At 43.3% G+C, this 14541-nt stretch overlaps 1 protein-coding gene and 1 long non-coding RNA gene across 2 annotated transcripts in view; one reads left to right on the top strand and one right to left on the bottom strand.

The window, feature by feature from the left end:
• LAMB1 (laminin subunit beta 1) overlaps nt 1-2277 on the top strand; it is a 58089-nt gene extending 55812 nt beyond the window's left edge. Inside the window, exon 34 of the mRNA XM_075599733.1 lies at nt 941-2277. Coding sequence (XP_075455848.1) covers nt 941-1077 — 137 coding nt within the window. The 3' untranslated portion in view covers nt 1078-2277. The remainder of the gene's footprint in view (nt 1-940) is intronic.
• A 5431-nt stretch (nt 2278-7708) lies between these two features.
• LOC142494965 (uncharacterized) lies at nt 7709-14541 on the bottom strand. Its single transcript, XR_012801630.1, has 3 exons — nt 13386-14541; nt 11383-11518; nt 7709-8275 (listed from the first exon to the last, which is right to left on the bottom strand). It is a non-coding gene; the product is annotated as an uncharacterized LOC142494965 (long non-coding RNA).

The raw sequence follows: 14541 nt of genomic DNA, 5'->3' as shown, positions 1-14541 counted from the left end.
AGAGGGATTGATCCTTTAAATGAACAATGAGCCCCTCGTTCTTCATTATGTAGACGGCAGCAGATCATTTAAAAATCACAGCTCATAAAAAGCGAAAAGTACAACCTGACCTGTGTACCATTTGATTTCCCAGGTAGAATTAGTGGTAAAAGTTTGTTATACTGTTGGGACTAATTAAAGAGCAGCAAGAAAATAAAAGCTCCACTGTGCAGATCATTTTGCAGGTGAAGTGCATAAACCGTGTTTGAATTGGTGAAATACTGCATTCCTACCACTTCTCAAAAAGCTGCTTCTTCTCTCCCTGAGTTCGGTTATTTGTAGCACGAGAAGTGAGGAATTAACTGGCCGAGTGTACATCCATCACAGGTGCTTGAACACTTTAAAAATAACGTAACCTTAAATGATTTTGGACGTGTGGCTACTCCTTGCGCTCCTGAGGCACTTATTGGCCCCATCAAATTTGTTCTAGACTGCACTTTCTCCTACTGTAATCTGCAAGTCTCCCATTATTCGGTTTAGATTGTAAACTCTGTAGGCCAGAGACTCCCCAACTCCCATTGGTACATTCGTTTAATGCACTTGTGACACTTTGTATATTATAGTGTCTCCCCGTACTGTGTTGCAAATTCTGTAAAGGGCTGTCTTTTGATAACCATATAAATACATACATATAACCTTGCCAAAGAAAGTACAGTTAATCTTTTCATGGCGCCCTCTGTTGTGTGTTGGATGTATGTTCATTTGACATTGAATGGGGTAACAGCAGCAGCCCCGAGTAAGGTACTAGTATGTTGATTAAAATATCCAGAACTCATACTTAAATTGTAAATGTAGATTATATGTTGGATACAGGACTATAACAATTTTTGGTTAATCAGCCCTAGTTGGCAAAATGTTTGTAAATGTCCATTGTTCTAACATAGTGTATATCTTTTTACAGCTCTGGAAAAGACTTACGAGAACAATCAAAGGGTTTTGGAAGAAAAAGCCAAACAGTTGGTGGATTTGGAAGAAACCGTACGATCTCTTCTAAAAGTCATCAGCCAGAAAGCCACAGTTTACAGCACATGCCTATAGATGATTTTAAAAAAATGATTGGGACCAAACGTTCTGTAATTTATTGAATAATGCATCTCTAGAAGACCTCCCCCACCCAAAAAATTGTCACTTTTATTAAATAAAATATGAACACCAGTAACTCCTGAGGTTACTGTTAAGTTTTTAATGCGGTCATATTCTACACCTGTAAATGATTAACCCTTTAGTACTAGAGGGACGGGCAATATACGGAGTAGCCGTCTCGAACCTAACATGGTTTAAATTTAGTTGATCATGCATAAAATTGTATCCTCTGTTTATATTCATGCACTAAATACAGGTATATGGAGCACCCGTGGATATTGTATGCTTTGTAGCGACAGCAGATCTGACTATAATGAAACATTTATTTGCTATATATGACGATGTGCTTTTTACATTTTTGTTGGAGACAAAGGGGAATATGCATCAAGCATTACAAGCAAGGTGGGCATTGCTCCAAAAACCAGTGCAAACTGCGTCATTTTAACTCTGCATCACAGGCCTTTGCTCCATTTTTTGCCACATTTTTGGTCTCAATTGGCTCCACTTCTGCCATGAGCATTTAGGAGTTGGATGAGAAGAGTCAGCGGAATATTGTAATGCATTGTATTAAATAGTCTTACTCCCTCTGTGTCAAATAAATCCTGCCAGGTTTAGGTGGCATTGACCTCTGCTCGTAAGAGCTGCGCCACACGTAAGAAGCAAGATTAGAAAAACCGAATACATACAAATGTAGCAGAATTTATTGTCTCTGGCACCGGGGCAAGCAGCGTGACTGCTGCTTCCCATGACTCCAGAGGATTATCGCGGTGGGGGGTCCCATCCGTAATCATGGACCCATCCCCTACAGCGATGTTGCGCCAGTGCTATCTCCGGAGGCAGGGTTATTTGCTTTTTTCAGTAGTGGCTTCGGAGACGGTGAGTCCTGCTATATCTGTATGTCGCTAACACAGACGCAAATATTTGCTCGGTTTGGAGTACATTGCACCGTTTTTGATACATATCCCCCTAAATGTCAGTGTTCATACAAAGTGATTATCTTGGTACTTCCCATAAATGCATTATTTAGTACCACAACTGCACGGGCAAATAGATCCAATTTACGTTATTGTCCAACCTGTTCATGTATTTAATGGAAACCCTCTTTGTAACTAAAGTTTTTAATCTATGGTCAGTATTAAAGTTGCATACAGATGACCTTTTACATGTGGTTTTGGTGTGGGGGGGGGGGAGAAATTATAATAAAATAGCAAGTCAGAAATCTTCATTAGTTACTTAAGGATGGTGAATATTTTCTTAAAGGTTTAGGGGTTGAGGAGACTTATGAAACATCTGAAAAATACCTAAAATTCACAGGATTAAAAATAGGTGCTGGCCAAAATAAAGATGGTACATCTAGCATTTCACAAAATTGTCCCCAATCTGAGAACAGAATTGTAAAACATGTTGCCACTTTCATCTTGCGTCGCTTTGGAGCTAAAGATCTTGATACATCGATACAAATTTGTGTATCGGCTTGCGCTATTGGGTGTGTTGATGGGAGGAGTTCTGACAGACTAATGAGGGGTGTGGTGCGCACGTGCCACCTAGCATAAATCTGTGTCTACATTCAGTTTTATCACAATAAAAAGTCTCTAAATGGGCACACAGTGTAGTAAGAACAAGTGCACTTGAGAGATCTATATTCTCACGATAGTAGTGGTCATCTGTTGCGGTCATCTCATGGTATATAAAGAGTTGGTGTCCTGCTAGATAATCTGCGTTAATTGTACTCTGTCAGCAAGATCAGTGAGACCTCTAGATGTCCAAAGGATCATCACACAGCAGGTAAGGATGGAAATTGCAGACCAGCAAAAGATGGCTCACATCGACAAACAGTAGCGCTGATGTCTCGGCACAACATTTCACAGTGGCGTGGTGATGTAGCACACAACGAACAGTCCCAACACGTATCGTCACACATGACTTCATCAGGGTAATTAATGATTGGATGTACGCAGCATTTAAATAGTGGCTGGTTAGCTAGAAACAGCTGAATGATTGATACATAAATTAGGAGGTGTACGACTGCCTACCAAAGAATTCATTGATAAAAATAAAACCAGTTGCCGAATACATAAGACTACAAAGTATATATATATATATATATATATATAAAATTTAGATCTTCAGTATTCGGTGATACCTTTTTTTATTGGACTAACAATTTATGTCATAGGACAAGCTTTCGAGAGTTATCCTCTCTTCTTCAGGTCAAGCAATACTGATATACAAAGGAATCTATGGCTAAAATAGTGTGGAGAGGGAGAAAAAACTTCGGGGGAAGACTAGCTCAACTGACTATATCGCCGAAGCTTCTCTTGGCATCTGTCCGCAAGAAGCACTGCCCTATTAGTGGCTTCAAGAAGGACTTTGTGGCTAAGACATTGGGTAGCAGATTCTACTTCCAAAAACAACCTTTGTTCTTTACCTTTTTGAATACGAATTTCTGTTTGAAAGAAAATTAGATGTCATAATAGCAAAGGTATCAGGAGGAAAGAGCGATTTCTTCTCTCCTAAGAAAGAAAAGCAACAAGACAGAATGCCTTATAGAGAAGCAAAGTCCTACCGACCAGGAAGGCCCTTTCCACAACAGCAAACATTGAGAGGGGGACAAGGGAGTCTTTTGTATGACCCCTGAGGAAGTGATCCTTTGGGAGAGACACATTTGCATGAAATAAGGCGAGCCCTACAGTGTGCGGTCGGGGGAAGACTAGCTCAATTAGCTGCTGTATGGGCGCAGTCCATAACAGAAGACTTGGTTCTGTGAATTGTCACTTCAAGTTACCAACTGGAATTCGAACAAGAACCTCGATGAAACCAGTTTTTGGATATCCCAGAATCCAACTTCCCCTCAACAAGCAAAAGCCTTGGCCAATAGCCTAAATCAATTGTTACTAGACAAAGGGATACAAATAAGTTTCATGTTCACAGATGAGAACAGGCATCTACTTCAGTATCTTTCTGGTCCTGAAGGCATCAGGAGAGTTTCGGGGCGGTTCTGGATCTCAGGGAAGTGAATGCTTTTCTACGCATCAAAAAAGTCAAAATGGTGGCTCTAAATGAGGTCATTCAAGAAGTCAAGCCCGGAGATTGGTTAGTCTCTATAGATCTGAAAGATTCGTATCTGCACATACCAATTTCACAAGAGCATCAAAAATATTTGAGATTTACGGTAAACGTAAAGCATTACTAATACACCTCCCTTCCATTCGGGCTAGCAATCTCTCAGGACCTTCACCAAAGTGGTGGGTAGATTAATAGCCAAACTCTGGAAAGAAGGAATTGAGATCTATTCATACCTAGACAACCTGCTAATAAAAGCTCAGCAGAAAGATCTTCTGGTATGGCATATGTATGGAGTGATTGTGCTCCTAGAACGGTATGGATGGTTAATAAACGTCTACAAGAATCAGTTAATTCCATTTCAGTCCCTAACGTTCTTGGGAGTCGTATTCCGAACAGAACAAGAAAGGGTTTATCTAACCCAAAGCATGATGCAGCAATTGGAAGCATAAGCCTCAAAGCTAAGATGGTCAAGACGGGTCACAGCAAGGCATGGCCTTGATGGGAAAATTTGCTTCAACCTTAAGCATCATAAAGTGAGCCAAACTCCACATAAGGCCACTCCAAAGACATTTTCTAGATCAGTGGAACAAAGATCAAAGGTCCTTGCACCAAAGAATATGTTTATATCATTCAACAAAGCAGAACTAAAAATGGTGGGAAAATCAGCAGAACCTAGAGAATACATTCTCACTCCAGGAAGAAATCTGGTTAACCATCACCACCGATGCCAGCAAGACCGGATGGGAAGCACAGATGGGAACTTAAGTTACACAAGGAATTTAGTATGGGTGAAGTTCCAGGGGAGCGTCGTCGAGTGCCCAAAAAGACAAAACAGTGGATAGTGTAATACTGTGACACCAATGTGTAAATCAATGTGTAAGAGCTTACAAATTCCTACTCACAAACGCAGCAGGAAAATGAGCATATAAATCAGATGGGAACTGTAATGCAGCCCAGTCTGGAGGTGTGGTATATAAATCAGCAATTCTCGAGAAAGCAGAAAATAACCATGGTGTTGATAGAAAATACAATTTATCCAATTAAAAGACACATGGAGGCTTACGGCTTAAGAAGGAATAACAGCATAGGAAAAGGGGTCTTTGCTACGGCGCAGCTCTTCTCGTTCAGTCTCCTTGTTACCAGCTTCCGCGAACGTCACTTCCGGAATGTGACGTCGCCGGGACCGCAGACAGTAGAGATTCCCCTGCTTCTTTCCTTCTCCAAGATGGCTGAGAAAGCCCGACTCTACGCGTTTCGACGTAATGACGTCTTCATCAGGAAGGAAAGAAGCAGGGGAATCTCTACTGTCTGCGGTCCCGGCGAGCGGTGATGTCATATTCCGGAAGTGTACACCATGGTTGTTTTCTGCTTTCTCGAGAATTGCTGATTTATATACCACACCTCCGGACTGGGCTGCATCACAGTTCCCATCTGATTTATATGCTCATTTTCCTGCTGCGTTTGTGAGTAGGAATTTGTAAGCTCTTACACATTGATTTACACATTGGTTGGAGCTGGGAGCTGGGAGCAGGAAGGGGAAGGAAGGGTGTAGGGGGCAAGTGGCTCCTACACCAGGTAAGGTTCCCCAGATCCCAGGCAGGCTCCAATCCCCTCCACGGTAGGGGGTAAGTACTGAGGGACGGCCCCTAGGTTAGGGACCCTGCCCTTAGGTGTGAGTGTGCAGTCTTGTTAGTGTCACGGCTGTCAGTGCTGTGGGCGCTGACAAGTAGGCACAGTGTGTGTGTGCAGTGTAGCTGCAGGTACCAGGTTGAGTGCAGTGCGGTTGCTGCCGGTACGGAATGTGTGCTGTGTAGCTGCAGGTACCAGGTTGAGTGCAGTGGGTTGCTGCAGGTTCCGTGTGAGTGCAGTGGGTTGCTGCAGGTACGGAGTGAGTGCAGTGGGTTGCTGCAGGTTCCGTGTGAGTGCAGTGGGATGCTGCAGGTACCGAGTGAGTGCAGTGGGTTGCTGCAGGTTCAGTGTGAGTGCAGTGCGTTTGCTGCAGAGGTTAGGGAGAAGTTAGTCAGAGGGGACCCGGGTGGTGAAGGGAGAGGTAGAGTGGGTGCAGGGGGTCAATGACCCACCTGCATAGAACAGGCTACCCCGTAGGCCCCTAGGAGTGTTCCCTGAAGTCACCGAAGGTTGCTGTGCTGCAGGGACGAGCATCACCCTTACTGAGTACCAGCTAGGGACAAAGCGACAAGCTTACTGAGTACCAGACGGCTGGACATTGAGACCCAGGAGGCAGACCGCTGATTCATCTTACCCTTTGCGAAGAGGTACCGGTCACCGCTGTGACGGGAAGGTACTATAAGATCAAGTGCACCAACATCGGTCAACAGGCGCTGATCCCGCCTTAGGCTAAACTCTTTAGGAACACTAAGCGAGTGGTTAAAGAACTGAGCCTATACAATATACTATACATGGACACGGTGTGTGGGGCACGCGGTGAGGGGACGGAGACATTGCTCCTGATGAGTGGGCAGCCACTAAGGTTATACCGTTAAAGTACAAGTATGTTATGTGTATTGCTCCGTTGCATTATTACAGTAAAACCAGTTACAATCATAAGGTGTTGTATGTTTCTTGCCCAGGGGAATCTTACATCACGGGGATCCTGGGTAAGTGGAGGCGCTGCGCTAAGTAAATGTATGTGTTACCCCAGGCTCCCAGCTAGCGGAGGCTTAGATCTCCTGGAGCCGCAGGTTGTGTACAGTGACCAGTAGTTTCTTTGGGAAGCGTCAGAAAAAGGGCAACATATATAAAAAGGGTCTTTATTGGTGCAGCCACTGCAGGTAGTATCACAGCATTTGCATCATAGTGGAGAGTGGATCTCAGACCCCTGTAGCGATCAGAACGTACGTGACAGGAAGGCAGAAAGATAGTCTGGACCAGCCATGGCTATACTACATTGGTACTATACTTTTTATTTGGGTTCTCAGATGCCTGACCGCCTGCAGAAATCTATTCACTAGTATCTGATGCAATATCTTTTTCTAACAAAGCAGATAAAGCCGATACTTGAACTTTTAGAGAACTTAAACTGAGGGGTTTTTCAAACCCAGATTGTAAAAATTGTACCAGGGTGACAGAACGATTGAGATAATCGACGTCCATTTTCTTACCCCATTCCTGAAAACAGCACCAGATGTGATAAACAAAGAGGTTGACAATTTTGTGGCTGACAGAGTTAATATTGCTCTATCAGAAAAGCCCCTTTTCTTTCATGCTTATTGCTCATATCTCCATGCTGCCAAGGCGAATTTCTTTGGCTCTGGGACAGTGGGAGATGCTATGGAAGATCTAGCATCATACTCACGAGATGGCGAAACCACATCAACCTTGGCAAGTAAGGTACTATTTCTCCTACCTCTGCCTCGTCTCTTCTTATCTTTCTTAGGACCCTTGATATTAGAGGTATCGGTGGAAATATATATATGTCAGATCGAAGTTACCCCAGCATCCGCCCTACACGATCCCCCCAGCAGCAACTACCAGAGGTAGGGGGGCGGGGATCTGTGTGCCTACATGCCTGCTGTGTGCCTGCCGTGTGCCTGCCTGTCTGTGTCTGTATGGCCCGCGAACGATGTTATAAATATCCAAATGGCCCTTGGCAGAAAAAAGGTTCCCCACCCCTGCTCTAGTGGATCACCCATTTGAGACATTGCAGCAAATACCATTAAGACTATTAACATGTAAAACAGTATTTTTTTTAATAGCAATTACATCTGCAAAATGAGTAGGAGAGTTAGCCTCTCTCATGCAGAGAACCTTTTCTCGTTTTATCACCAGGATAAGGCAGTCCTAAGAACTGTATCACACTTCCTTCCAAAAGTTGTCTCTTCGTTTTATCACTATCAAGAGATAATTCTTCCTTCTGACCGAATCCGGCTAATCCTAAAGAGGTAAGTGTATAACCTAGATGTAGTAAGGTGTTTGAAGACATACCTACTCAAAATTCAAAAATACAGAAAATCAGATCGACTGTTAATAATCCCAGAGGGTGTTAGAAGAGGGCAGCAACAATATCGTGATGAATTACTTCAGCTATCAAGTTGGCCTACAACCTTCAAAACAAACACGGGAGTTCCTGCAGAGAATAAAGAAACCATCGAAAACAGTAGTTTACCCACTGCCATGTGGGGAACAGCAAAAGAGAAAATGTATTCAGTAATACCCAAATGTTCCAGGACTTGAATATTTGTTAACAGTGATCATAACATGGTCTCATTTGAAATAAATTATCAAAAAATAGATTTCTTGGGTTCAACAAAGACCTTAAACTTTAGAAAGGCAGATTTTAATAAACTGAGGTCTAATCTAGTAGTAATACAATGGGATTATGTTTTTGCAGGGAAAAATGTAGAAGATAAATGGGCAGTCTTTAAAACATTGTTAGAAAATCACACTTATCAGTGTATACCCTTGGGTAATAAGTATAAAAGAAATAAGTCAAAACCAATGTGGCTAAATAAACAGGTAGGGGAGGAAATAGACAAGAAGAGGAAGGCGTTTAGATTCTTTAAGTCAGAAGGGACAGAGACATCGTATCAGAATGATAAGGAATGTAACAAAAATTGCAAAAGGGCAATCAAATGAGCAAAAATGGATAATGAAAAAAGAATTGCAATAGAAAGTAAGGTCAACCCTAAAAAGTTCTTTAAGTACCTTAATAACAAAAAAAAATGAGAAAAGAAAATATAGGACCCTTTCAGTGTGAGATGGGTAGGCAGATTATTGGAGATAAGGAAAAAGCTGAGGTATTAAACAAATTCTTTGCTTCTGTGTTTACCAGGGAAGAATCATGTTTAATAGTAGTGCCGCAGGAGGAAGCCACAACTTCCATATTAATGAATAATTGGTTAACTGAGGAAGAAGTTCATAAGCGACTTGAAAAAATTTAAGTAAATAAGGCACCTGGCCCCGATGGCATACATCCAAGAGTTCTCAAGGAGTTAAGCTCAGTAATAGCCAAACCATTATATTTAATATTCAAGGCACTCCATTTCCACAGGCTCAGTACCACAAGATTGGCGTAAAGCAGATGTGGTGCCTATATTTAAAAAGGGAGCTAGATCACAACCGGGAAATCACAGACCTGTAAGCCTGACTTCAATAGTAGGGAAACTACTTGAAGGTTTAATACGGGATAATATTCAGGAAAACAAAATTATTAGTAATAGTCAGCATGGATTTATGAAGGATAGATCTTGCCAAACTAATCTTATTTGTTTCTTTGAGGAGGTAAGTAGGAATTTAGACCAGGGTAATGCAGTTGATGGTCTACTTAGATTTTGCAAAGGCTTTTGATACGGTTTCACACAAGAGGTTGGTGTACAAAATAAAGAAAATTGGACTCGGTAATAATATATGCACCTGGATTGAAAACTTGTTAAAGGACAGAGGGTTGTCATAAATGGAACTTTTTCAGGTTGGGCTAAAGTCGTGAGTGGAGTACCTCAGGGATCGGTACTGGGACCCCTGCTTTTTAACTTGTTTATTAATGACCTTGAGGTTGGGATCGAGAGCAAAGTCTCCATCTTTGCTGATGACACTAAATAGTGTAAGTTAATAGAATCAGAGCAGGATATAATTTCTCTTCAGAAGGACTTGGAGAGACTGGAAACGTGGGCAGGTAAATGGCAGATGAGGTTTAATACAGATAAATGTAAGGTTATGCATTTGGGATGCAAGAATAAAAAGGCGACTTACAAATTTAATGGAGAATTGGGGGAATCCTTGATGGAGAAGGATTTAGGAGTGCTTGTAGACAGCAGGCTTAGCAATAGTGCCCAATGTCATGCAGTAGCTGCAAAGGCAAACAAGATCTTATCTTGCATCAAACGGGCAATGGATGGAAGGGAAGTAAACATAATTATGCCCCTTTACAAAGCATTAGTAAGACCACACCTTGAATATGGAGTACAATTTTGGGCTCCAATCCTAAGAAAAGACATTATGGAACTAGAGAGAGTGCAGAGAAGAGCCACCAAATTAATAAAGGGGATGGACAATCTAACTTATGAGGAGAGGCTAGCTAAATTAGATTTATTTACATTAGAAAAGAGGCGTCTAAGAGGGGATATGATAACTATTTACAAATATATTCGGGGACAATACAAGGAGCTTTCAAAAGAACTATTCATCCCACGGGCAGTACAAAGGACTCGGGCCATCCCTTAAGGTTGTAGGAAAGGAAATTTCACCAGCAACAAAGGAAAGGGTTCTTTACAGTAAGGACAGTTAAAATGTGCAATTCATTACCCATGGAGACTGTGATGGCAGATACAATAGATTTGTTCAAAAAAGGTTTGACTTTTTTTTAGTTGGGAAAGGTATACAGGGATATACCAAATACAGTAGAGGCAACGTTTATTCTAACATTTGCCGTAAACTAGCCGGGTTACATTCTGGGTATGTGCTGGGTATGTTCTATGCTAGTTTGAGGCATGTTTAAGGCATTTCTGCATTGACTAACGACCCATAGAATTAACACAGCAGGGATCCCTGGCATTCCAATTCAGTTTGAATGGGACTGCCAGGGACCCCCGCTGTTAATCTGATAGGCCATTAATCAATGCAGAAATGCTGGGGCTAGTTTAAGGAAAGTTTAAGGCATGTATTCAGAATGTACCTGGGTGTTTCCTGGGTTTTTTGGGGAATTGCCACTGGTTTTTGTTCGAATAAGAGTTGCCTCTACTGTAAGTATACATGGAAAGGATGTTGATCCAGGGATTAATCTGATTGCCAATTCTTGGAGTCAGGAAGGAATGAATTTGTCCCCTTAATGGGGTTTTTTGTTTTCCTTCCTCTGGATCAATAAGTAAGTATAGATATAGGATAAAGTATCTGTTCAACCTCATCTACTATGTAACTATGTAACTTACCGTAACTTTATTTTCCTGTACTCCACTAATAGCAGGTGGGTATATTATACCCTCCCTGTGATTAACACATCTCAGTTCTATTTTTTAGCTACGAGAAAAAAATGAAGATTGTTCTGTAGGTAGTGGGAGGGCCTTATATACCGGGGTATCTGCAAGAGTTTCCTGTCCTACAGCACTAAGGAAGAATCTAATCCCAATTAGTAACCACTGCCGTTGGTGGAGTACAGGTAAAGAAAATTACGGTAAACTGAATACATTTTTTTATTTTCTCTGATTCTCATAAACTTTTTTAATACATGTAGTAATTCACCTGGATATTGTCTCCTTGGAGGCAGACTGGCCTGTTCTGGATCCTTTGGGTAATGTGTCGGAGTCTGTAGTGTCAGAATTTCGGAACTATGTCTAAGGATTGCTTCTACGTTCAGGGAGTGAAACTCTTTTTTCCTCTTTAGTTTGAAAAGAAAGACGGAAAATCTCCTGCTTTAGTTGATTAACTGATATAGGCAGAAAAGGGTTTCCAGGTCTAAAAACGACTTTTTGTTTTAATACAACAATAGTATACACAAATTCATGCATTTTGCCAATTCTTGTGGAAGTGATTGCAAATAAAATGCGATATTTAGTATCAACATTCTTGTTGGGATCTGGTTGAGGGGTTTAAATGGCTTGTGTCAGTGCATACAGTACTCATGGGAGTCCGCAGGAGGGGGCAAGGGGGGGCGCTTGCCCCCCCCTGGATCCAGGGCCGCCAACAGGGGGGGCACAGGGGGGACAAAGGGTACTGCTTCCTGGGCCCCGTGGGTCAGGCCGGGCCCCCTGCGCGGCCGGGCACCAGTTAATTAAATAAATGAAAAAAAAGTTTAAAAAAATGGCGCCGATTCCCCGCGGTCTCGGCGCGCATGCGCAGGGCAAGCAGGGCCCGCTTCCCCCCGCTCCCAAAGTGGGACGGAGGGGGAAGTACAAGCCAAGCTCCTCTGCGGCCCGCTCCCCCTCCCAACGTGGGATGGAGGGGGAAGTACCAGCTCCTCTGCGGCCCGCTCCCAACGTGGGACGGAAGGGGAAGTACCAGCTCCTCCTGCGGCCCGCTTCCCCACCTTGGCCAGCTTCCCGCGCACCCACCTCCCACGTGCCCCCCGGCCCACCTCCCGTGGCCTTGCCCCCCCCCAAGCCCACCTCCCTGGCAGCTGCCGCAGGGATATCGGGGGCAGAAGGGGATATAGGGGGCAGGAGGGGAAGCGTCCGGCGACAAGCTGCACCCACCCGGTCAAGGTAAGTCACCCCACCCAGTCACTGACACCGTCACCCACTGTCACCGTTACCCACTGTCAACGTCAACCACTGTCACTGTCACCCACCCAGTCACTGACTGTCACTCACCAAGTCACTATCCCACCCAGTCACTGTCACTCACCCACCCAGTCACTGTCACCCACCCACCCAGTCACTCTCTCCCACCATCATTCACCCACCCACCATCATTCACCCACCCACCCACTCACTGTCATTCAACCATCATTCATCCACCCACCTACCATCATTATCCCACCCACCCACCGTCATTCACCCACCCACCGTCATTCAAACCGTCATTCACCCACTCACCCACTGTCATTCACCCACTCACCCACTGTCATTCACCCACTCACCCACCCAGGCAGGCAGACACATGTCTTTTGTTGAAAATATAAAAATAAACAGGTTGCATTGTAATGTTTTATTCTGTATCACAATAAGAAAACAGTTAAGTAAAAGTTGCGCTCTAAAATATATTTTTTCGTGGTAGGTGCGCTATGGGTTCGGGGGGTGCCTGCTCCTTTCATTTGTCCTGGGCCCCATGATTTCTGTTGGCGGCTCTGCCTGGATCACTCGCAGTCCTGGGCTGTTTTTGGCATTTATGGCGCCGTACAGTACGTTAACGGCGCTATAAACGCCAAAAACAGACTCTGGGTGGACCGGGACGGAGGTGGGTGGACAGGGACGGAGGTGGGTGGGTGCCCCTGGCGCCGCTAGTGGTAGGCTAGCCTATGCTGCTACGCAGGAGGAAGCGCAGCGCACTGTCATTGGTAGCACTCGGGAGTGATGCGGCTCTTATTGGTAACACTACCTACCAATGAAAGCCGTCTCACTCCCAAGTCGGGACCAATCTGTGCCGCAACAGGGACCACCATTGCGCTGCGGTTATAAATTATGCCCCCACCCTGAAAAAATTTCTGCGGACGCCCATGACAGTACTCCGCACTAATCCTACAAAGGTAGCCTTTCTTTAGTTTTGGGTCGTAGTCTATTCATTGCTTAAATGAATTTCATTCTTACTTATTCGGATGCTATTTTTCTTGAGTAGAGCAGAAAGAGCCAATATCCGGACCTTGAATGAAGTCTGCGCAGCGGTGCGCGATAAGTGATGCCTCACGTGATGACGCGTTAGGTCCACCTTGGATTTCTCTGCTCACCTCCGTACACTCGTTGTACTGACTGCGTCCTGTCTCCGATAATAGGCCATTGTTCCCAGCACCAAATGGATCACCTTACGCGTTTCACGAGACCTGATCGCGGATACCCGAGGAAGCGTACAGTACACACGTCATCACGCAGCGCAGACCCGCCCGGACGGGAGGCAGAGCCTGGGAGGTGACACAAACCAGGAAGTGCCCAAGACCTCTGCATTCTGTGAAGCAGCTCGGCGTCACCTGTAAAGGATGGAGTTTTACAAACATTCTGCAGACCCCACTGTGAGGCTAAAAGACACCAGCACTTCTGGTCAATTTTGATCTACATGCATATTTTTAACTGAAAATGTGTGAGTGCTATTCCAACAGTTTGATTTTTATGTTTTTATTTTTAGTTAAATTGCCATGTTATTTGTACCATGAGGTTTTCTTCTCTCTTCCATTGCATATGTGGATTAATTTACATCAATGGGCATTCATCCATTTCCTTGTTTGAGCCAAGTATTCAGTATTCATCAGTTCCATTTGACTGCGTTACAGTTCTCTCATGTACTGCATGGTAGTTGAGTACATTGTATTAAGTACCGATTGTGATGTTTTATCCAATTAGAGACTTAAGGTTTCATTGAGTTTCCATATTTGTGTATATATATATATATATATATATATTTTTTGATAGGTATACTAAATTCAGTTAGTGTGTATCATGGTGCTGTTTTATTAATACATGCACAAGTGGTGTTTTTGTTCTAAGTAGTTGTTTAGAAGGTTTACACAATTTTATTTTTGTTGTTTCCACATCACTCAGAGGACCAGCGCCAAGGAGGACTTTTCGTCCTTCTTTGCTGTGAAAGCATACTCCCAAGTCTTAAGTTTTTTTTTGAGTGGGAATTAACTGACTTGTTAGTCCTGTTTGATTACCCTGCTATGTGTTTCTAGGCAAAAGTTACTATTTTAGCTTCTGAAGCAATTCTTGTTTTGTATTTTTGATCAATAGTTTGTCTGTATATAGATATTTTGTA

Source organism: Ascaphus truei, chromosome 5, assembly GCF_040206685.1.
Source record: "Ascaphus truei isolate aAscTru1 chromosome 5, aAscTru1.hap1, whole genome shotgun sequence".
NCBI classification, from domain to species: domain Eukaryota; kingdom Metazoa; phylum Chordata; class Amphibia; order Anura; family Ascaphidae; genus Ascaphus; species Ascaphus truei.
This window is presented reverse-complemented; position numbering and strand designations above follow the sequence as displayed.